At 40.7% G+C, this 24,489-nt stretch overlaps 1 protein-coding gene across 4 annotated transcripts in view; it reads left to right on the forward strand.

The window, feature by feature from the left end:
- Positions 1-24,489, forward strand: part of BCAR3 (BCAR3 adaptor protein, NSP family member) — a 109,212-nt gene that overhangs the window by 81,810 nt on the left and 2,913 nt on the right. For all 4 annotated transcript variants that reach the window (XM_040610291.1, XM_040610294.1, XM_040610295.1 and 1 more), the window contains 6 exons: positions 15,797-15,925; positions 17,033-17,475; positions 18,077-18,177; positions 19,966-20,603; positions 23,226-23,341; positions 24,156-24,327. In XM_040610291.1, coding sequence (XP_040466225.1) covers positions 15,797-15,925; positions 17,033-17,475; positions 18,077-18,177; positions 19,966-20,603; positions 23,226-23,341; positions 24,156-24,327 — 1,599 coding nt within the window. The remainder of the gene's footprint in view (positions 1-15,796; positions 15,926-17,032; positions 17,476-18,076; positions 18,178-19,965; positions 20,604-23,225; positions 23,342-24,155; positions 24,328-24,489) is intronic.

Below are 24,489 nucleotides of genomic sequence, written 5' to 3' on the forward strand. Positions count from 1 at the left end.
AGGCTGCAGCAACAACAGCCTGCAGGAAGTGAGGTTACAGAAGAGAACATAAAAATATCGGTTCTATTAAGAACTGACACAGGAATGGTAGGACATGAGCTGGGTGGTGGGACTTTATGCGCCTCTAGACAGTTGAGTTATAAACAGGTAAAAAAAGTAAGCAGCACTTTATGACAGTGTTGTCATCTGCTTGCTCCCACTTATTCTACGCTTAAAACAGCTGTAAGCGGCTGGACACTACCTGCATTTGGAGGCATCCCCCACAGGACTTTGTTAGAAGCAATGGGCCGTGTCTGGAGGACTAAGTACTTAAAACTAAACGATACTGGACATTGAGAAGATGTTGTTTGCGTGGACAAATTATCAGTTGCCTCCTGTTTCCTGACTTTTTCTTATATTAAAAAGAACTGATAACTTGTTATAGAGAAAAGTCCTGTGTATTAAATGAAGAATGTTTCAGTCTGAAGATTTAAACACTTTTATTTTCTTTTGGGGTTGTTCTTTCAAATTTTATTTGTATTGTGCTTCATTAAAACCTTACAGGTGCCATTGTATAGCCATAGGCACTCGCAGCCATAGTTAGATTGCATATGCACTGTGTGACTGGGACTTAGCTCTATTCCATATGTCATTAGTCCAGCGACAGGGAGCAGCACGTACTGGATTGGCTGTGTGCTGTATCAGATCAAATTTATGTTGTTGACCCTTGTACGGAACACCATGCCTTCTTTCATTTACAGCTGCCTTTCTGCCTGGATTGTTTACTTTCATTTAGCGGAGAGAAATCTAAAGCATTGCATGTGTTTCACTGAATATTGTCAGGCTGATTTAAGTGCTTCAGTGATTAGTTGATGCGGTACAAAGTAACAGTGGCAAGCCACCAATTCCCTCATCTAATTTAGCCTGAAATTATTTCTCTGTAATATCATAAATCATAATTCTGCGTGTGAATTATAAGCACTTCCGTGAACATGAGTGGTATTTAGTTCAAAATAGCTTCTTGTAGATCTGCAGACTGTTTTGATAACCTCAGACTGCTTGTGAGTTTTCAAGTGTTTATATTTTTTATGGAGTTTGGTTGCTTTACTCCAGCCACTTACAACTTTTTTTTTTTTTTCTTTTTTGCGGTGAGACAAAAAGAAACCAAGCCCCTGTAAAGAAGTTATCCCTGCATTCTATCTTGTTTAACCTGTACAATAAAATAACCTAGGGTTCCCCCAGAGCAAGTTCACGCTATCCAGCGCAGAGGCTTCAAGCTCCTGCATATGCAATGTGCTATGAGTGGAGTAGACAAAGTCTAGGTGTGTCAGGGAAACAGTCCCAATAATGCAGTGCTGGGTAAGTGTAATTTAAACCAGACCACAAAAACATCCTAAATAACTCCAGAGGCTTTGTAATAATACAAATGGGTTTGGCAGAGACACCTTAATTTCTCTTACTGATGGACAATTAGGAATTCAACACTGAATATATAATCAAGTGTCCCTAAACTCAGGTGGTCTTGAATTCTATGAATTCAGAAATCCTTTCTTAGCAAACTTAGTTATCAAACGCACTCTAACCATCCATCCTTACAAACAGACGGAAGGACTATCAGGTATTTTAATATTCATGGCAAGAATCTTTGAAAATGAAGAAATTAAGTTGATGGCTGATCTGTTGATGCTGGAGAGCATTATAAATACATTGATAGATTGACTTAGCTGAAATAATGTATTTGGTGTTTCTGAGGTGCAAGAAAGAGGTGGTTTATTTCTCATGTGCAGTCTTAAGAACCCAAAGCACCAGCAAAATGTCACAGGACAAGAGAGCGAAAATGTGGCTAAACCATCCTTTGTTTCTCTGAGTCACTATTTACAAGTGTAAATCTTACCTACGTATGAAGTGTAATTTGGGGCACCCTGAATGTTGTTCTTGACCATGCTGGCTGAAAACAGCTCCGTGATAGCCAGCAGGGGAGGAACTATCATACTGTCACCAAGATACGTACGTACTCGTGTGCTCTTTGAGATTCCTTCCAGTACTATTTTTATTTTCATACTGCTGTATCACAGTGTCATGCAAAGGGTTCTGGTTCTGACTCTTACGAATGTGTCATCCATTCATTGAACTACACATGCAGAAGTCATGTTAACCTTTAATAAAAACAAAAATCCCGTTAGTTTTGTTTTAAAAAGAACAGATTCAGTATCTAAATAAAGCACCCTCTTTCCTGCCAGTTATACTGTTGATAAAAAGTGTGGGCAGCTGCTAGATGAGATTGTACAGTATTATTTTTTAAGGTTCATTTTTTTGTGGCATGGTACCGTATTAGTTTTTAAGGTTCATTATTTCTGGCATTCTGACAGCATACATAATTTTTGATTCTTTATTTACTCAGTTACAGACAGGAAATAAGGAACTGGCAATTACCATTTGTAATTTATGCCCTGCTGTTCATGTTGAGCTGTGGATGTACACTTAAACTTTTTTCACTGCTGCTTAGTAACAAGCCTTTCAAATGAAAAATAGACACACCTCCACTGAAAACGTATTAGGCCAAATTTACTTTCCAGACTGAGCTATGCTATTCCCATTGAAGGGAGTAGATTGTGCCTGCAATCCAGGGGATCTGTTGAAGATATACTAATTACGTCCCTTTGTTCTCAGTAGGGAAAAGACTAGCGGGGGAATCTAGGTCCTGTTGGAGAAGGTTTGGGAAGATGATTCATGTGCAAGAACTTTATTCTTTGCTTGCCTTGTGTTTTTGCTACTTGTTGTGGGGGAAGGAACTATATTGATAATTATATCATTCAAACTAGACCAATAGAACTATATCCATAAGTATCCATGGGTAAAGGAATTACACAAGAAGCTGTAAAACTAACAGGTCTTTCTGTAAGACATGAATGTGCGCATACAGTTATTGAGGCTTGGAGAAATATGCATGTGTTAGCTAGTGAACTAGAATAATGGTTGGATTTGCAGTCTAGAACTTGACGAAGTAAGAAAACACAAGTACATAAAGGATACCGCATTCTGTCTGTTGTCATATTGTCTGTTGTGCTACTATGGGGACTTGGGTGTTGTTTTTATTTTTATAAAGTACTTCATGTTGAACTCTCAGAACTGCCACTCTAACCCTCAATTTTTTTGAGAGCTGTGTGTGTGGGGGGGTTATTCTTGGTGATGATTGAGAACCTCTGTCTAAATTCCAGTGTAGGTTTACTCATTACTAGATAATAATACTTCTTGTCCCCCCCCCCCCCCCTTTTTTTTTTTAAACTGCATAAAGATCTCCTCTCCTTTTTGGAACTTGCTTCTGATTCTTTTCAAAGCAAAAGTGGCCCAACTTATTTTGCTTTGCTAAACCATTTGGTTTCTGCTGCCAAAATCAGTTGTCCTAATAGCCCTTCTTGTCACCTGCTGTAGGTTTGAGTTATTTGTCTTGATAGTTTCTGTTTGTAATATTCAAATGAAACTTCAGCGTATTGTTCAGTGATGCTAATACTTCCTTGTCACCATTATAAAGCAGAAACGCCTTAGTGATACATCCTTGAATTTAATTTCCCTTTTTGTCATTCCCCGGCTGCCCCTATACATTGGATTTGGGTGTTATACAAGCTTCATGAAGAGTCTTCAAAAATATAGTCCTTGATGAGATGTCCTCCCACAGTACCAAAAAACTCCAGACAAGAAGTCACAACTGAGGCTTTAGTGTTTGGACTTCTGCAGGCTATCTTTTCATCTTCTTTTCTCTGGCTACCTGCTAAAGCGATCCTCTGAATTTCCTCAAAGTGGAAAAAATAAATTAAAATATACTGCAGCATAGAGTAGAGAGAAAAGGAGGATACTTTCACATTTTTACTATTTTATCTACTCATTCATTGTCTGAGTTTATCATAAACTACTTGGAGAGGCATTTCCTCTCCCCACCTATAGCAGGACTCCATCTTCAAAGCAATTATTTTCAGCTTCTTTTCTGAGCCAATACTTCCTTCGTTTTCTTGCCAGGATAATGTATTTTCAGTCCATTTAACGCTCTGATCTTACATTCCTACAGTTTTCCTTTTCTCAAGAGTCACAAGCATAACATCTTCAACATATGGCCAGGTAGTGCGACGAGCTTGATGAACGTTCTGGGTTTAGTGCTTAACTTGGTGCTAGGTATCTGCAAACTTAGGTGGTCAAACAGGTAAGAGAACTTTACACATCACACTTCCTTTTCCTTGTGATCAAGCCTGAGGTTTCTTTTTCTTTTTGACTGGGCTCTCCATCCCACTTGCCTTGAAAGGCAGCGCACATTTTATGTCTTTTCTTTGCGCAGTGCTGCTGGTTGGTTTATGTGCCGAGTCCCGTTGCTCGGTGCAGGCGCTGAAGTACTCTGTCATTAGGTGAGAAGTATTGCCTTGCAAGTAGTACCCGAGGACATCAATAAGCATTTAATATATGTGCCTTCCTAATTATGGAATATTTTTGTTGCTGATGAGAAGAGAAGAAGTAACTCTTCCTTTTAACCACTCCTTGGGACTAATTTACTCCCAATCTAAGATCTGAAATACCTGTGACTTCCAGTCTTTTTGGTGCCATCCAATTTATAAATGATTGATCTCTTCAAAGTTTCTCTTTGTTAAACTGTTAAAGGCTTTCTTGTACCCCTCAATCCAATGCATTTTGTTTCCCTTCACCAAGTCTGTTAGCTGGACTGCTATGGAGGTGAGCTGTTCTGTCCAACGGCTATTATAATTAGCCAAGTTATTTGCCTTTTTTGCTTTCGTTCTTGAGAGGGCCTTTGAGGTATGTAGGACAGATTCTTTGCTGGTGAGTCAGTAAGTTATGGACTATGCTGTCCAAGAGAGAAGAATCACAGGCATAAATAAAACTGCTGCTTTTTATTTTGTTTTAGTGTTTATTTTTACTTTGCCAAATAGAGGCGTTCTTGAATTCAGTTCTTTCTCTAGCAGTTTGCACAGTCCCATGGGACTATCACCTTGATAGTCTTGACTGATAGCTTTAAATACTAAATGTACCTTAGCTGTGCCACTAATACTGACCATGCTGACAGTGTTGGTTTTGTGCTATTTTTTCCAAGGACTGTTTGCCAGAAGCTTCCTAATTAAAAATAAACAGATCTATCATTTTCCTTGGTTACCAAAGGATGTAATTCTTATTTGAGTATGAAGACTAACAGTTGTCAAACAGTAATCAACTGCTTTTCCTCTTCATTTTTTTTTATTTTATGTGTTTTATGTGTGTATTACTGATGATGCAGATAAAAGATGTTGCATGATTGAGCTGGAGCAACTGATTCAGCCTTTATCAGCACGGGGAGACAGTCAGGCATTGTATCTCATCAAGAAGAGAGGTTTGCCTTGAGCTGATGGCTTAAATGCATCTCTGAGCCAAGGGACACCAAGATAGAGGAGCTAGGATTTTACTGGTGAGTGAAACAGATCACATGAGGATTCTGGCACTCTCTATATGGCATGCTGGACCAAGCGTGCCCGCGGCCACTGAATCGGTAGTATCAGCTTCAGCTGTGGAAAGTGTCCTGGACTGATACGTGAGTAGGGGGGTGTAGCAGCCCTGGCAGGCGGCGGTGATAGTAAAGAGCTTGCTGAACCTCTGAAAACTGCTAACAGTGGCTCTTTATCTTCAGTCTTGGGGAACCACAAACAGCAGAACTGAAAATGCCGAAGGATTATAATGTTTTTCAAATGCTGATTGCAGCGCTTTGCTGCTTTTATCATCGTAAGTCTATTATCAGAGTCAAGGTAGGTGCCTTTTTTCAGTAACAGTAAATACGCAGTGTGCTAGTCAGTAATGCTTTTAGGTTTTGTTCAGAAGTATTTGTTTTTATACGATGGTTGGGTACAGTGTGTTTCTGTTCTAAAGAACGTCTTTGTAATTCAGCATTGTTTCAGAGAGAAGCTTAAACAACTTTCAGTTTTATGAGCCTAAAGCTGACTGTCTTCATGTTTAGGCACCAAGATAAAAAAGTGCCCTGGTTTCAGACTCGATGAAGTGAATTTTAGCAAAGTTTCAAGCTTTCAGAATTTAACTGATCAGACCACTTGGTTCCCAAACTTTTTCACTTGCTTACTGAAAGCATAGGCAGTTGTGCTCAGAAGCTCAGGTTTTTTAAGCACTTCAGATAATTTTGGACTTGTCCTTATTTTTCAGAACTTTTTAAATTACAAAATACATGAACACATGTATACTCAGAATGGTTTGGGTTGGAAAGAACCTTTAAAGATCATCTAGTCCAACCCTCCTGCCATAGGCAGGGACACCTTTTACTTTATACAAAAATGCACTGTATGCGTTACATGCAAAGAAAAAGCCTTTATAAACATTTTGAGCCACACTTACAGAAGTGTCTGTGTCACTTGGGAATTGAATTGTAATCGGGTGGGGTATCTAATTACTGTTGAGGATCTGTGAGCTATATGTAAACTTTTAAATCTTTTTATTTAAGATGTATGAATTGTTCTTTGAATAACAAAGTGTCAGCTCTGTAAGACACTGTGTATAGCTTTTTGGGAGCACTTGCAATGAGGAAGGATGTGAAGGTTGCTATTTTCTGGCCTGTTGGCTTTCAAACTCTGATGGAGGCACTTAAAAGTGGAGAACAGCTGTCCCTCTTCTCTCTCCTCCAGTGATTTAGCCTTTTAACTGTCCATTTCTGAAAGCGGGGTGTGGGGCTCAGTCTTTTGGGCACACTGAAAAAGTGACTCTGAGACTGGCTTCTCTGTCACTGGGACAAATGTCAGAAGTTATCAGAACAGAGTGCTAAAGATGCTGTCCTGTTACTGTAATTGATTTTCATTCCAGTTTTAAGCATAAGACTTAATCTTCTGTTCTAAAAAGTCTTTAAAATGACATTGGGTTTTGTTGTTGGCTGTCAGAACAGTTACAAAACCGTTGTTCTTGACCATACATGCCCTTTATTTAACTTGGCATGAATTTCTAATACCTAAAATAACGGTGGTGTTGTCATGGCAACTTTCCATTTAGTCTAATCCATATAGTCTCTAGAGAAACTGAAACATTAATAGTGTTTGCTGTATGGAGGGTAAAAAATAAAACCTTTTATGTAGAAACAAATTACAGCTGGGCTCTTTCAAAAATAAGGTTCTATTTAAAGAGATTTGCAGCATTTAAAATAGATTTGAATGCATGTGTTCCAGCATGCAGATTTAGCATTAGTTGAATCTGATGAACTGCTATTTTAAGAAATTCTGATGGTAGGGAACCTGGGGTGTGTTTGCTGAAGAGAAAGTGGCTGTAGGTACAGAAACAGCTGGTGCTCAAATCGAGTAAGGTCTGCACCTTGGGGGCAAATGAAATGCCAAAGTGCCTAGGCTCAGGTGTTCGTATCATCCTAAGTCATGGTCTTACTTAATTTGTGAAAATGTACCACTTCACGCAAAATCAGTTTGTGTAATTAGATGAGATTAATTCTTCGTTTTAATAGTAATTACAGTTGTAATGAAATACCAAACTGATCCATAAATAAGCATGCTGAAGTCTGCAGTTACCTCTGAGAGATGCAGATTTTTTGCTGCACCAAGATAAATTTGTTGCGATTATGTTGTCAGATTTAATTGAAATCAGTAGGTGGCCAAGCTCAGAAGATGCCTCGTTGTGTCCCACGAAAGCACAGTAAACAGTACAGCACTCGAGCAGTCACGTTTTGCTGTACTTGATTTTAGCGTGTGAAATTAGGATCTCGATAGCAGATGTTTGATTTCTTTTCCCATACATTAATAGAAAATATAATGATTGGTGCAGAAGATCTGAACTTGGATCCACTCGTTCTTTAGTCATGATGTGTCAGTACCTTTTACGATCCCATTTGGTTTTAATAGCGGTTTACAGTTAAGGTCAGCTTCTACACTTGAGAAAAAATAAAGGGAAACTTCAAGGCAAGGGGCCCTGTTTGGGGTTAAAAAAACCCCAAAGTGAAGAGAGAATTCTAAATTCTGATTTATGCTGCTCCCAAGCCAAAATATTGTTCTTTAATTTTTGCATTCTTTTGGAAGTTAAGAAAGACTATAAATCAGTGATAAATGGTGGACAAAAAATGAACAGGTCTAAATTAATAAAGTTAACTTTGCCACTAGATGGTTTTTTTCTAGCTAGTATGGTTGTCACAATCGGAGGGGAAGACCTTGAAGTTCAAGTATTTTCATTCTTAATTCTCTGCTGTGATTCACCCTCAGCTGAAGCTGTGCAAAAGGGGAAAGCCACTCAAATTAGCAGGATTGCCAGGTTTTAAAACTTGCAGCACATTGATCTAGCTCATTACTGGGTAATGTACTAATGCTATGAATGTGGCATGCGTAAGAAGCCTTTTATAAGCAGCTACTTATTGCAAGTGCCATCTCTTATCTTGGATGAATTGCAAACCCTTTTTATAGATAGTAGATCTTAATTAATGTTTCTTCAGTATGTGATGATCTAAATCTGTTTCACTGGCATCCTCGGGCTTCATGTATCCAGTTTCAGCATGTATGTGGAGGCAGTTGGATTTGATAACATGAGTTTACAAGTCATCACCACCTGGCATTATGGGTCTGCCTTTTTGATGTTACATTTGTTGTTGTTGGAGAAGACCAGATGGGAAAAGACTGACTTATCAAAATGATGTGAAATTTTTTATAGCTCCCTGAACTTTGATTCCCCATTGTCTTGCCTCTGACTTTGCGTTTTGATCAGTCTTACACTATTTAACTTCTTTCAATTTCCCATGGTACTTTTATACAGTTTCTCAGACTTTCATTGCGTTATAACCCCTATCATAAATAGATAGATAGCACAGGGACCACTGGTGCTCTGTAAGCAGTTCCTGTTTGATGGGAATGGGAACATTCTACAGTAGCTATTTATACATTTAACTTTTTGGTATTACATTTCATTTATTAATTTCTCAGATTGAAACAAAAAAAAAAACCTACACAACTTCTAAAATCCTTTCAGTTTGGTAGTCAAAATCCCCAGAGTCAGAGTGAGGAGATCAGAGTCTGACTAACTCTAAACTCAGGGTTTCTCAGGATTCTAGAAATGTGGATGTCCTCCTAGCTCTGAATGTGGCCACCTGGAGAATTAAGATTTGTTATCAGTGTGCTGTTTAGTGGAAGGTGGGGGCAGAGTCCACTAGAATTAAGTCTTCCCATTACCTTCAGTTAACGTTAGACTGAACTTGGTACTAAAAGCCTTTTTTATTTTCCTTCTCCCAAACAGGTATCTCACTTATTAGTTAATTAAAGACGGCTGCTTTTCTGTGACTGTCAGACAGGTTATGTTGTTCAGAGTGGCAGACTGAGAAACGCGCATGTGATGGAGTTTATTTGATTTTAAAAAGCTGTCATAGTCATGATGGAAGTTTTCATGGTGGTCTGTTATCTTTTCATCAGTAACCTCAAAAGTTGTCACCTAAACAAGCACGCAGAAATCTTGTGGCTTCAAAATTTCTATTCTCCAGTACTAATTAATCTCTCTGAGTAGTTTAAGACTTCTCACCTGTGTCTTGGGCATGGCGAAAGTTTATATTTGTTCTATGTATCAACCAACCAGTTAAACCACTAGAAAATAAAAATAAAATCCTGCAGAAGTTGGCAGTCATCTATGCAAAGAGACTTTAATCACCCATTTTGTACCTTCCATTGCTTACCGTAGCACTTGTAGTCCTGTGTGAACTTTGAGCTCTCTGGAAGATCAGAAAAACCTGCCCCTGTGAAGAACATTGCCACAATTGTAGTTCAAAATGTCCAAGTTAATCAGAAAAGGGTTTCCTGAATTTAGACGCTCCCTTTTCCCCAGTAGTTCTTTCTTAAAAAAACAATTTCAGAAATAACTCTGTCCATGTGTTCTTGTCGCTTTAAGTTCTTGGCCAATGATACTATTTTTTTGTACAGGAGAAAGTGAGGACCAGCAAGAATGTTTTCCAATAAAGATGGAGAGTCTGGTTCCACATGGGTATTCTTTTATATGCCTAATGCAAATCTCTTGGTTTTGGTGCCTGATTAGTAGAGTTAAAAGTGAAATGAAATACATTTGTACTCACAGTAAATAAAATTAAAGCATAAATTGATGTAACCGTATATTTTAAAATGTTTGTGCTCATAGTGCCAGGCAGGCAGTCTGCTCAGGACCACAGGAGCACAGGGCTGGAGACTTAAGGGGATCTCTGCAGCCAGCGAAGTGTATCTCGATTCAGAATTGGAACTTTGACAATCAAGTGTTCATTTTCTGTATGAACAAGTTGATTGCTCTCTAGTGGTTTGGAAATAGAGGAATTTCATTAATTTTTCACTTTTCCAGATGTTTTTAGTGTCCTGTGTCTGTGCGTCCCCTCCTTTCTTTCTCCTTTCACATCTTTGTCTTCCCTCTTAGTATTTCCTGTCCCTGCCCAGCATCCCCTTCACATTTTCTGTTGATGGGTCTTTCTGTTAAATTAACCACTTGGCTAAAAGATATGTAAATCTCACAAAATTTAAGATTTTTCTGGATCACAAATCCCATCTCTCCACATTTATTTGGAGATTCTGTCGGACCTAGTGATTTTATAAGATCAGAAAGTTGTAGGTCAGAGTTCATGGTGCAGTTAAGCAAATGTAGCAGGGCTCCAGTGTTGGAGGAAAGATGTATTTGGGAGGAAGCTGTAATAGATTTGGTTTAGATAGATACAGTACATTTGTCAGAAGTTTAGGAAAGGTACTGGCTTGACTTATTTCATCACTACAATCACACTTCAGTTTTTACAGAGCTGTTCTCATTTATCCCTAATAATTATATCTCTCTCTCTCCTTTCTTTTTTTTTTTTTTTTTTTTTTTTTTCCCTTGAAACCTTCAAGGTAACAGGAAATCAGGTGATTCCAAGGCTGCCTGTTGGGCTAATTTAAGTATCATCTGGCAGAGCTTTGCAAAGCACCAGGAAGTAATTGAGAGTGGACGGAAACGTGGCCACCTTTAGTTGTGTACCTGTAACGGGCCTTGGCTGTGCTTTAAGTAAATAGTACTCACCAGAAAGATACAGAGAGAGGTGATAGGAAATTCTGCGTTATCAGAACTGAAAGAGATGATCTAGCATGACAGATTTTGGACCACTTCTAAACTGTATCTAAAAAGTAAAAGTCTTTCTCTCATAATTCAAGTTGTTAAAAAAAAAAACAACACCCAAAGAAACAAAAAAACCCAACCCAAAGCTAAACAAACAAGCAAAACCCCTCACTTGATCACCTTAGAGAGAAGTTCATTAATAACAATTGATGTAAGCAATGAAAGCTGGAACACGTAAGATGCAACTTTGGGTATATATGGAGAAACCTGTGTGATGCTTCTCTCGGCTATTTTGATATTCCATTGGTGCATGTACTTTACTGGAGTTGTTGCAGGTATGAACTGGAGATAGAATCCACTGCCAGCAGGCAACAGCAATAACTGTGGGACTTCCATTTTGTTTACCACCAAACTCATACAGCAGATTGTTCAGAACAATTAAAAATTATTCTAATCTAATGTGACAAATTCAGCTAGGGTGATTGACACAAGGGCTTTGGATACAGCAAGTTTCCTTTGGAGGGTGTCAAACACCTGAACGAAAGTAACCCCTTAGATGCACAAACAACAGATTATTGTGAGAAATTCCCATTAAAATGTGTTTGCAGGTTTCATAGGTGCAGCATATCGTGGTAGGTCTATGCCTTTAGAAAGATTGTATTTTGGTGTTCTACTTCCTTAAACTTTGATACTTTGCAGTTTTTGGAATGCTAGATTAGTATTTGCCTGAAAAAAATGTAAAATAATGTGTAACATTAAGGGTAGCTTGTTACATTTGTAAGCACTGTCTGCTTTTAGTTCAGTGGCCCTGAAGTAGGAATCCTTTATGAACTATAATAAACTTGCATGACGTTTCTTTAAAACACTAAAATAACTGTACTGACTGGAATTCCCCCCCCCCCCCCCCCCTTCTTGGCCCTCTAGATTTTCCATTGGGTATGTAAGTAGGACTGAGGACTTTTGCTGGAGGTTGATAATATTGTGTTGCTAGATAGCTTTGTGGTTTTCTTTCAAAGACCTGTTCAGGAAAACTCAGGATGGCAGGAATATCTTAAAAATAATGCAAGGACTGGAAATAATGTGACTAAAACGTGAACAAACAGTTCTGGAAAGCTCATACTTGGGGGAAGCTTTTTGTAGGTCAGAAAAAGCATCTGTGTTGGAAGAGTTCTGCTGACTTGATTTGCTTTTATGTTCCAGGGTCTTTGACAGGGTTGTTACTATTTGAAAGTCTTAAAGAACTTAAACTGGAAGCTTCCCTGTGTCACTTCAGCTGCGTTTTGTTGCAGAATAAACTTAAGTCTTTAATTTTTGCCCTAGGTTTGTTAAAAATTTCTTTTTACCATCCACTTCACTATCTAGCTGTAAATGTAAATTCAGGTTTCTTTCAGTTCATTGGGTAGGAGCCAACAAAGAGTCTTACACAAAAAGATAAAATTAGGCCGTACTACTAAACGAAGATTGTTACTATGGAGTTAGTGTGAATTCACAGCATACTGTTACTGTCCGTTAAGTTTTGGGTTCTACTGGGAGATGAGGCTGAAATAACTGCATCACGTTGTGTGGAACAGGTCACCTTGTCTTTTGAAAGCAAGCCCGCTGACACAGCTAGTTAGGCTTACGCTCTTCTTATTTACAGACTAACGTGCTTGTGGAGGCTGTGCCTGGAGTGATTTTTGAGCCCTTGGTTGCGTGATGGTCTGTGTCTGCAGAGAATCTTGCAGGACCAGAGGCCCTGGGTATGGCGTTTGACATAGAAAGGCACAGGCTGGTATGGCTACAGACCGTTCTTGGTCACGCTTCTCCTTTAACTGGCATAGGTTGTATAAGAGCTCAGTCTCAGCCAACAGAAAATGGTCCAGGAAGACATGCTATTACTGAACTTGCTTACCTAGGCAGTTTTCCCCCTCTGTGTTTCGGGATTTGTGCTAGCCACAGGAGGATTTCTATCAAGTTCAGAGTTGCAGAAGGGTTACTTAAGTATGTTCGCTTCATCTCAGGAGATATCTGACCTCTGGCAATCAGAGTGTGCTCAATGTGGTAGACCGTGGCAGAGAGGATTTTTAACAAACCAATAATCATGAATGTGAACAATTTAGTTGGTTTGGACTCCTTAAGTGTTTTTCTTGTTGTGTTGCTAGATGTAACTCAAGTGCAGTATGTGTCTCATTATGTTCATCTGAGTAGGGGAAAATCCGTTTAACCACCAGAAGAAATTCTAGGTTTCTCTGCTGAGTTTGTACTTCATGTGTATCTGTAGCTTGATCATCCTGTTTTTTAAGATAATTCATGTCAGTAAAATGGATGAAATTAGTCCATACGCAAAGACCTATAACTTTTTGTTGGCTAAGAATGTAGCTCTCCTAAGCAAATTCAGTTATTGCATCCGTGTGCTACAGTCTGTGCCATTTACCATGGCTTTGCCTACCACTGAGATACAGTGAGATGCTTTTGGAATGATGGTATCAATTTGTACAGTAGCTTTGGGGTAGCTTCGGGTTTTTTAAAATCCCTATTCAATCGAAAGCATCTTTTAAAAACTTAAATACAGTCCACATTAAAGTAGCGTGTCCTTCAAGATCAGCAAAATACTCAGCTGTGCACGTAATAGGTTTGTGTACCGTTACAACTGAACGCTGCTGTTGAGACTGGAGGGGTGCTTTAAAAGTTGTCTGGCCACTTCCCCACGTGGTCAGGGGAAAGGTGCTCTTGAGAAGTCTACTCTCAGTTTGTGTGCCCTTCGCTCTACCTTCAGCTTATTGCAAATGTTGTGATTCTGGCTGTCGTTCTGTAAGATGTGGCAGTAAAATGGCCGTTAATCCTGGAATCAACCCGGTCGGCTTTAGATGGGTACCCCGCCGTGTGAGTTGGGAAGCGAAGGTGGCAGGCCTGTGCCACTAGTCCTGTAGCTACGCTAGCCTGACAGGTCACAGAGGTTTGGAGCGGAACGGGGATTTTTGGCCATGTTTTGACACTTCAATATGCTTTTGGACTTGAGACCTTACCAGACCTCTGCTATGGCTCTTTCTACACCCAGTAACTTGATCTCTTCACATGGTACGTGGTTTTATCAAAGAGCCCTTGCAGTGAAGGTCTGTTCTTTGTGGCATGGTTTCTTCCTGTACAGACTTTTCTTCTTGTAAAGCTTGGGAGGAGTTGGTGAAAGACCTGGGACTGTACAAAAGCACAAAGGATTTACTCTTTGTTGAAAACGCTTGTCCATTGAACCGCATTTGTATGGATAAATACCACCCCGTTATGGTTTACAGAAGCAAAACAGAGGTGAAAAGTGATTCTTTACCAGGTTGTTTTTATCTTTTACCTTCCTGTATAAGCCACTGTGTTCATTTGTTATTTGTTGAAGAGAAGCCTTAGTTTTCCCCGAGAAAAGCAGAGAAGAGGGGAAATCTCAGAATATCTCTGGGCTCCCAGCATGTTAATATAGTCTTGGCAGCAGGATGCTGCTTCTGGCACTATTCCACCAAAAATCTGCTGTCTAGTAATCTGTTGTAATTCAGTCTGCTTGGAGTTGCAGGGAGGATTGTTGAAAGAAGTGCTAAATGTATGCCACCTGCTCCCACGGTCGGGTGCTGTGAGTACTCAGTACGAAGAAGAAAATGCTATAGGGAGCAGTATTCCCAGAAAGCATAGGATCGGTGGGCAAGCATTGCCAGTTCTTTTTTTAAATAACGCATGTGTTGTGTGTTTACCTCAGCGTGCTCTCTCCCTCTCTTTTTTAAAATGCACTTTTTTTTAAGAGAGGGTATACTCTGATTCTTTGTTCGATGCAGAAGATGTTCATTGCAGTGAACCTGTTCCTTTTGGGTATGTTAGGCTTTTGAAACTCTGCAGCAACAGTAAAGATGGGCTGGAGCCTTGCAATAAATTGGAGAATGTAAGGAAGCCCAAAGACTTCCCTCTGCTGAGTGCTATGAATGAGTACGTGACAGCTCTCTAGAGAAGATACGGCACCTTACTTTGGTCGCAGCACTGCATGTACAAGAAGAACTAATGAGCCAGAGTAGTCTACCATGGAAGCTGTACTCCAAGAAGAGATGAAGATGGAATTTTTCCAGAAAGTCCTGTAGTAGTTGTATAGGAGTGATGGAGATATCTCCAAGCAGATCTCGTGCTTTTTGTGCTAAGGGGCAGCAGGAGCTTTTTTTCCCTTAAGAGTGGAAGGTCTTGGACATGCAGGTTTAATGACCATTAGAAGCAAGCCCTTTAAGGTTGAAAATTTACTTTGGCAAATTGTTTTTTAGTGCAACAGAAATATTGAACAACTCTCTATGTCCAGGTTAGGCTGTGTTGATGCATTGGGAATATTCTTAATTGGATTGTTTCATCCATCCAGTTGGGGGTGGGGAGGGGCAAATCTGAATTTAAAACAAAAGTTTAAACAGAAGGAGGAATATTGGAGCAGGGCATTTGGGTCCAGCTCCATTTTTTTGCAGTATAGTTAGAATTCTTATTGGGAGAGGAAGTAAGAGAAGTGACTTTGTAGGTGTGTCATTGTTAGCTTGGTGTACAGACAGAACACTTTGCCTCTGTTCCGTGCAGTGTATAACAATCACGTTATCTCACCGAATGCTGGATTTTGCAGATACAGTCTAGAGAGCGAGGCCAAGCCAGCCTGCTAAAGCAGCACCCGCATTCCAGCGGCTAGTGCAGATCATGTGATGGATGTTATAACCCAGGTAAAATGTTAATCACTAAACTTGGCACAGTTGAAGCTTTTAATCTTTTATTGTAGTTTTCTAGGGAGAGGCAAGTTATGGACAACAGCCCAGAAAAACTGAAGAAGGAGTTAGAGGAAGAACTACAGCTAAGCAGTGAAGACTTGCGTAGCCATGCCTGGTACCATGGACGTATTCCTCGGCAGGTACGTGCCAAATCTGCTTTGAGATTTATAGACAGGCAGAGGTGCGCTAAAGTACTATACACACCTCTGATATCTGCATTAACTTAGTAGAAATGTAATGCTTGTTTGTGTGAAAGCTATGGTATTTATCACAGCTTGGCATAAAACAAGGTTGAGGAGGGGTTCAGGGCAGACACTGGTGGAAAAATACAGGTATTTCAGGACTTGTGTTCACTGAATAAAGGTGGAACTGGAATTTAAGCTTTATTTGAGAATGCTTTCCCCACATATTGTTCAGACAGGCTGACATTAATTTGGTTCAGTATTCTTAACTGAAGTGAAAGTGTTCTTATTTTCTTCCTTGAATTTGGGGGAGGAAAAAAACAACCACAACAAAATCTGTGCAGAAACGTAATTTTGATCCTTACAGATGTAGTTACGAACGAGCTCACGCTGTCGCTGGGTTGGAGCGTAGGTTCCCGGAGCAGCTGGAGCTCCCCCGCGGACCTGCCTCCGCAGAGCCCCGGCTGCCCTTCACCGGGCCAGGGCAGGCACAGCAGCCCTGTGCGCTGGCTGAAGGTTAACTGCTAGATGTGCAATTTGTCATATCAAAGGACTAACTCCAAACAGAAAAACAGGGTTTCTCTGACTCTTCCTAGGACAGTGCAGTATTCACAAAGAATAAAAAATGAAAGCTTCTGTCACTTCAGGTAATAATGAAGGACAGTTTCTGGGGTCCTGTAGTAGTAGCTTCTAAACTTCAGTGTGATTGTCTATTCAGATGCTTTAAACTCTAAAATCCGGAGTCATTGCTTTCCCTTCATGCCTTCTTTTCTATTGGTGAACTAGAAGAAATATATATGCAAGAGTGGGTCATGCTGCTAGGCATTTTCCAAAAAGCGCCTCCAGCTCTGTGCTGTGGGATGAGCTATTAATATTAGAACTGAAGACATTGTTTTTCTACCACACTTCATGCTTTGCTTTGTATTTCTTGCTTTGTCTGTCCTCCCAGAGCAGCCAAATTAAGTCCTATGTTTAAGAATATTTTGTTGCAATGTGCTGTTTGACTACTTGTTTTCCAATTCTGAAAGCATTTTTTTTTTTTTTATAATTTGTTTTTTCTCAAAGGTGGCAGAAAGCCTGGTTCAGAGAGATGGAGATTTTCTGATTAGGGATTCTCTCTCGAGTCCTGGGAACTTTGTTCTTACCTGTCAGTGGAAAAATACCTCTCAGCATTTTAAAATCAACAGAACAGTTCTAAGACTCAATGAAGCCTACTGCCGTGTTCAGTATCAGTTCGAACTTGAAAGTTTCGACAGTATCCCCGGCTTAGTTAGATACTATGTTGGGAATCGCACACCGATATCAAAGCAGAGCGGAGCAATTATTTTTCAACCGATCAACAGGACTGTGCCTCTCAGATGTCTAGAAGAAAAGTATGGTGTAACTCCAGTCCGACAGAGAGAGTCAAGCATCCCCGAAGGAAAAACAGAAACTGCAAAAAGGTTGAGCCTTGGTGTATCCAGCATGCAGTCCCCGGAGCAGAGCTTACCCAGAGGAAATCTTCTGAGGTACTTTAATTTTGCTGTTCTTATGGAGGGAAATGAGGTAACTATCAGCCCCTGCTGCAGGTGATGTGAATTTTGACTCTGATTTTAGATGGAAGACTAGCTTGAGGCGTGTTTTAGGCCCTGAAAAATCCTTTGCTAAAAATCAGCAAATGCACAGAGCAAGAGCAAATGTAGACTCTTGGAAGCACAACAGTGGTGCAGCTTGTTCTGCAGCAACTTGGCAAGTTCTGACTATTATGAGATGAAGGATTAAAATAAAATCTTGCTGCTGTCCCAGAGAGGTCTGTCTTTCCGTATTTGACTTCTGCAATAGAAATACCGTGTGGAATAATGGATCCTAATTTCAGTGTCCCAATCTAATGTTTGATTAAAAATTCTCAACATTCAAAGAAACACCCTCGCAAATGCTGCAGGGTCACATATGTTATCGCCCATTTCATTGCTACCACAACAGCATCAAGTACCTTTTATTCTCATAAGCTGCCCAAGTGGAAGGTTAATGATCCTTGCCCTGGTTATGATATGTTCTGGCAATTAGGTACGTGTGTTAAGAGTGTTGCATATATTGACATGTTTTTGTTTGCATTGTTGTTTACCCTAGAAACAAAGAAAAAAGTGGTAGCCAGCCAGCTAGTTTGGATCACGTTCTGGAGAAAAGATTCCCTTTGAAGGCTCACCAGTCGGAGAGCTATCTGCTGATAGGTATGTTTTGTAATTAAATGTTTTGTGCTTATAGAAGTGCCCAGGTGGTCTGTTGCACTTCAGACCAGAGTGAGTCTGTTGAGTGTTCAGAGTACTGTACATACAGTTACATTTAATGGCCAGTGTCAGCTGTGTTAGCACGCTACTGCTCTTTAAGCCATTGGGACAGTTTTTTATTTACAATGCACCAGCTGGCCGAGTACCTTAGCACACAGCAGGCTTCCACACCAAAAAAATGTCAGCTACAGTTGGCTTCAGTACCCTTTTTGACAAAATACTACCTTTCCTGCTTCATAAGAACTGCCTTGTTTCACTCCTGTCATTCTGACAGAAGTCTTAAGTAGAAGCCGTGCTTCGTGGAAATCATGGTAACTGCTTTTTTTTTCCTTGGTAAATTATGCAGATGTGGTAGTGTTCCTCACCAGGAGAAAAGCACTACCACGGCTTTTGTACTCACTTCTGTCCATCTTTTTCTCCCAATTTCTCTTCCCCCCTGGCCCCCATCCTTTTTACTTTTCATTCCTTTTGCTGCTGTCTGGTTCCATAGCCCTCTTATTGTCTTCCTCCAGCAATACAGGGTGTACCAACACTTGTTGGTTGTTGACCATAGCTTTTTCTTTCTCACATTTTTCAGAGGTTTAAGTAATTGTTTCCAAACTAGCATACTGTGTAAGGAAGCTTGCAGTGATGCATCTGTTCCCATGTGTTTGACTTCTAAGGCTGCTAGTTATTTTGAATACAGTAGCTGTTAAAACTTAGGAGTGTTTATTGTGGAAAGACTTCTCAAGACAAAGATAATATTAAGTATTTGTATAGTGAGACTGTACTTTGGTAGAAAGGGTGTGCTCCCGTGTTTAACAGTGGGAGGGACAGACATTTGTAAAACAGGTTTCTGGCCATCTGCAGTTGAATTGATTATTTTATTCCAATCCATGGCTGCAAAAACTTTTCTTTTGGTAACGTAACAGTTAACTGCTGTGCCTTTTGCCATGCGGTCCTCCAAGCAGGTTCTGGTACCATGCTGCTTATGAGTGGCGACAGGCTGTGATTTGCAGATTTTGTTGTCTGCGTGAAACAAGCAGTGAAGCCCACACGATGCAACTGGCCGCTTCGCTGTAGACACCTGCAAAGGCACTGAGAACTGGAGATGGGGAATGGCCAATATAGGGCTCAGTCCTGTATTGGATGCTGAGGTTTGCATATGCAGTGAGTACAGGATGAGGCATAAATACACACAAGTATATGGATGTGTTTCTCCAGCTCTTCAAGTCAGCCACTGTTTAGCAAAAAGATTAGCATCCCTGAAATTCATTCCTTCCATACCTATTGCAGGTTCAGGCTTGACTTCGGGAAGTTTTTTCTTTCATCTCAAACTTGTCATTCTCAGAAATGACTCATCTTTTATGTGGTGTGGCTGGAAGTTTCTGTTTTTATAGCCTCGATCAGGTTACAAAGGAACCTCCTATTCCAAGCCATGGAGACTCTCCAGCTCTGACAGTATAGCTTATGTATGCAGCAGGGACTGGAATTTTTGTCAGCGTTACCACAGAATAATATTATGGTGCAGCTGTTCTGTGTATTTGGGATTTCAGGAAGATCAGCAAGTGAATGGAATTTGCTGGCTAGTTTGTTCCACAAAATATAATTTCATATACGTTTTTGTCAGTGAATAATTGACATGATCTGACCATTATTTTCCTCAGCAAGTAGCATTAAGAGATGAACCCTGGGACAGGCATCAGGATTGGTGTATGTTTTGACCTTCCAAAATACCATTTTCCCGTGCAGGTTCAAGACATCCACCTCGATCACCTCAAGCAGATGCAGACTCCTGTCCAAGCTCTCCTGCGTTTAGAACAGGCAGTGAACCTTCTCTAAGCCCCACCATTGCTCAGAAAGTCACCTCTGAGTCACAAGTAGGGGAAGCTCTTAGAGGATCAGACAGTCAGCTCTGGCCGAAGCCTCCACCTAAGCCCAGCAAAGCATCCCTGATAAAGCCCCCAGATTCTCCTTCGGCTTTCCACAGTTCAGAAGGACACTATTGTGAACTAAGCCCTGCCAGAGATCCTGCAGCAACAAAACCTTTAGGTCAGAAAAACAGCTACGTGGAACATCTGACACGGAAGGAGAGGGGAACACACTCATTCAGGAACTCTGAAACAAACTATTTGATCCTGGAAGATGACCCTACAATGAACTCTGCGGATCCTTTACAAGCTTCAGCTGAGGTGGCGGAAGGAGACAGCATCTTTTCTGCACCTGTTTTTGAGATGGTGTCCAGTTTTAAACCGAATGATTTTGAATCCAAATTACTTCCTCCTGAAAACAAGCCATTGGAAACATCAATGTTAAGAAGAGTCAAAGAGCTTTTCACCAACAACAATCCAAAGATTATTGCACAGCACATTCTTAGAATGGACTGCAAGGTAAAAAAGATAAATTAAGAATTTCTTGCCTTTTATTTTATATTATGCAAGTTTAGGCTTCTTAAAGAACTGATTTGAAGAGATTAATGGGTAGATTCGCAGCTAATGTAATAAATGAATTGTTTGCAGGAATTTTTAGGGTAGAGTTTGTTTCCCCCTGCCCCCATTTGAAGAACAAGCATGTTAACAAACTCTACAAACTAAAGGTCTCCCACCATCCTTGACTTCAGACTCAGATTCTCAGTGTTCCATACATCTTTTTAATCTCCTATCAGTTGCTGTGTATCTGTGATTCAGCCTTTCTTCTGTACTGGGGGAAGAGCTATCCGTGCTGTAGGCACCGCTGTGGGAAGAACTACTCGTGCCAGGAAATAGCTAGTTAGCTTACAAGGGCAGACAGGAGACAGACATCACCTGGCTGCCATACTGCTGGCCATAATATACGGTGTTCAATGGAACTAAATATATTTAAACTTCTAAAATTAGCTGCTCGTCTAATCTTTGTCCGAGTCTCTTACAGCTGGATAGGTGGCGTGGGAAAACAGCTCGCAATGCTCCTGCATTTCTCTGTACTGCTAGTGGAATTGTTTAGAAAGATGTAGAAATACAAAATACTTTGGACAGTGTAGACTTCGTTCAGCTGATAGGGCTTGGAGATCAGCTGTTGAATCAGAGATGTGGAAGCACAGGAAAGGTCGTCTCCCTGTGAGGTGATGACTTTGTGCAATAGAAGAAATGCCGCTGCAGTTGCAGCTGCGCTGCTTTGCTGTACCTGCCACAGAGCAGCTGCAGGACCAGGTGTCACGGGGCCACACGGGGCTGCTGACTGGGCAACTCCATCGCAGACAGGGAAGCGAGGGACGGTGGTGCTCCAGAAGAAGCGTGTGGGGAGCACTCTGCTAGTGCTGCTGCACCGATGCACGCGTGGGTCTGGGAAGGGGGCAGCTCCCTGGCGCGGCAGCAGGATGAGCGTGTGTGCGAGTGCAAACAGCAAACACAGCTTCTCTCCTCAGTAGCAGGGCTGGCTGCCGCCCAGGGAGGCTTCATGCAGACACGGTGACTCAGGAAATCTCAGCTCCACTCTGCTTGGTCTTTTCACAAGTGACAGACCGTGGCGTCTTTACTATGGTTCCTGGAGTAGTAAGAGTGTTCTGTAACATTTTAGTTTCAGCATTCACCTCAACCTAGTAACAATAACCAGAATGACTTTTAATATATTGTTGAAGAGTACGTTGCTTGAAGGCATAGGATATGCATGCCTTACAGAAGTAGTAAGCGTATTTATATATCTATAAAAAAGTCAATTAGCTCATTATTAGTCTACTTATTTTAAGTCCTATAAACTTCGGAATGGGCCCAAGGAAACTGGCCTGCTGGAAGTGTGGGAGCCTGTACAATTAAGTCACTGGAGTGTTTTACAGAAACAGAATTTGGATTTTGGAACAGGAATAGTAACTAGTTGGGACATGAAGAGAAATCTATTTTATCTTTATCTCGTGCTGCCGAGAGGCAGTGACTGTCATTCATTGGTAACTGGTTGCATCCGACTGCACTGATAAGAACTGCATGATACAATGAGATTGGCATGTGAACTGGGCCAGAATAAATGCTTCCTACGGAGATCTGTGATAAGGCTAAAGTTCATACGTCTTCTGTGGCATCAGTAGCCCAGTTCACCTTTTAAATAATGACATTTCTAATAATGAAAGCAGCACCCATATGGTAAGTGATAGGGTATCTGCCACTGGCATGCCTGAGAGGGCTCTTTGTGAGGAAGGAGTAGCAATCGGTGTCTCCAGGGGCTTCGCATCCCTCCTGTGTCTCTGCAAGTGAAACAGGTTTCTCTGCAGTGCTGGATTTTGTACCGGTGAGGCTTGTTGTGTGGCCTAGGTTGCTTTCATCTCTTCATAACCGAGAAAGCCTGCTGATGGGCGTATCAGAAAACAGCACGCAGATTGGTAAATGTGTCATACGGGCCTTAAACAAGCAGGTAATCTCACATTACCATATTAATGTGGTTTTGCTTAGAATTAGCATATATAATTGTTATTGATATAAGCATTAGCTAATACTGTACATTTAAAAAGGAAAGACAAATTGGTGAGGGTGTCAGCTTTCACATACCAACTTCATTAAGTGCTCGGCATTCAGTGTCCTTAAAGTGTTTTTATTAATTAATCCTTATGAGGACATTGTGGTATAATCCAAAAACATTCTGAGCAGTTGTCTTTTCAGAAATGAAGGCGGCAAAGCGAGTTTGTACATCCTTAAGGCCAGAGTGCACCACCCTGACGATGGTCAGGCCACGAGAGCACATTTCCTGGAGCTTGTGTATGAATCTTCTTCTGGAAGTGGAGAGCAGAAGCTCAACGAAGCACTTTGGTCACACCTGTTACATGTTTCCTGATGGCTGAATCATGCAAAAACCCCTCCCACTTTATTGGTTTCTTTCTGTAAGGCGCTGCATGCGCCTAGGTTCAGTTTCTCTTAATGACTGTATTCTAATGTTGCATGCTGTGCACTTGGCTTTGTAGCCCCTGCACTAACCTGGAGGACTTCTATGTGGCTAGGGTTGGTTGGTTGAAGTTGGTTTCAAAACTTGTGCACTTTTGCACTTGACAGGTGGCGAGGATACTAGAAGTTTCTGAAGAAATGAGGAGGATTATGGGAGTGAACTCTGGTCTGGAACTGATTACCTTGCCTTACGGACATCAGCTGCGCCTTGACCTCATTGAAAGGTGAATGTTCCTGTTACTCATTTCCAGGGCAGATGGCCAGGAGATCAGAGCATTGCTATGCCGCACTCTAGATTTCCTCAAAGAATGCTCTCCTGCACGTCTTCTGAATTCATGTCTACAGAGATAATTTAGTGAGGTGGCATATTAACTTTTTTTGCACAGGAAAAATTCCTTAAGGTCATGGGGCAACTCCACGCATGTAACATAGGAAAAGGGGAACTGTAATGAAAGCAGCGTCCTTAGAGCTGCTGAACACTTGTTAAGAGCTCAGGTAAACTGAAGTTCAGGGGACCTATAATGTAGCTGAGCATTTAAGTGTGTGTCGAAGAGACTGAAGGTAGCAGCCTCCTGCAAGTGGGGAAGAGGCTAGAGGATCTACTAAAGTAAAAAATCATTAGCAAAGCTTTCTGTACGAGTTAAGGGGGGAACAATTAAGGTCTTCTATCTCTGATCTAGTTTTTCTGATTCAGATTTCAGTAGTTGTGTTGCTGAAATTTAGGGGGAAGGTCCCAGGATTTGAATGTGGAGGACAAAGGAAACTGGGGCAATTTTCCTGGAAGTGCTCGTACATTTGTTGCTTGAGCAGAATTTTGTACATTAGTAATATCCTAGGAAAATTTATTAAATTCAAAGCCAGTATCTATTCCATATAATTCCATTACTGCTTTTGATACAGAGATGTTAGTAAGTTCGCTGCGTGCACAAAGATATTGAAATACAACTTTGAATTGATCTCCTCTGAATGAGTGTACAGCATAATGTATTATTAAATGTCATAATTTGTAACCAGGAGTGTGAATTGTTTCACTTACAGGCACAATACCATGGCAATAGGAATAGCTGTGGATATCTTGGGTTGCACAGGAAGTCTAGAAGACAGAACAGCAACATTAAACAGGATCATCCAGGTCGCAGTGGAGCTGAAGGACTCGCTGGGAGACTTGTATGCGTTTTCTGCCATTATGAAAGCACTGGAAATGCCACAGGTAAGTATCTGTTTCTCTTTATGTTGCAAAATATGGAGGAGTTTGATGGTTTAATTTATGCAGTTTCTTTAAGACGAAAGAGATCAGCAGAACAGGAACTTCATCACTAGCAGTGTACTCTTCCTGTGAACGGCTATGGAGACAGTAACGGGTATTCTCTAT

This window comes from Falco naumanni, chromosome 11 (assembly GCF_017639655.2).
Source record: "Falco naumanni isolate bFalNau1 chromosome 11, bFalNau1.pat, whole genome shotgun sequence".
Classification (NCBI taxonomy): Eukaryota; Metazoa; Chordata; class Aves; order Falconiformes; family Falconidae; genus Falco; species Falco naumanni.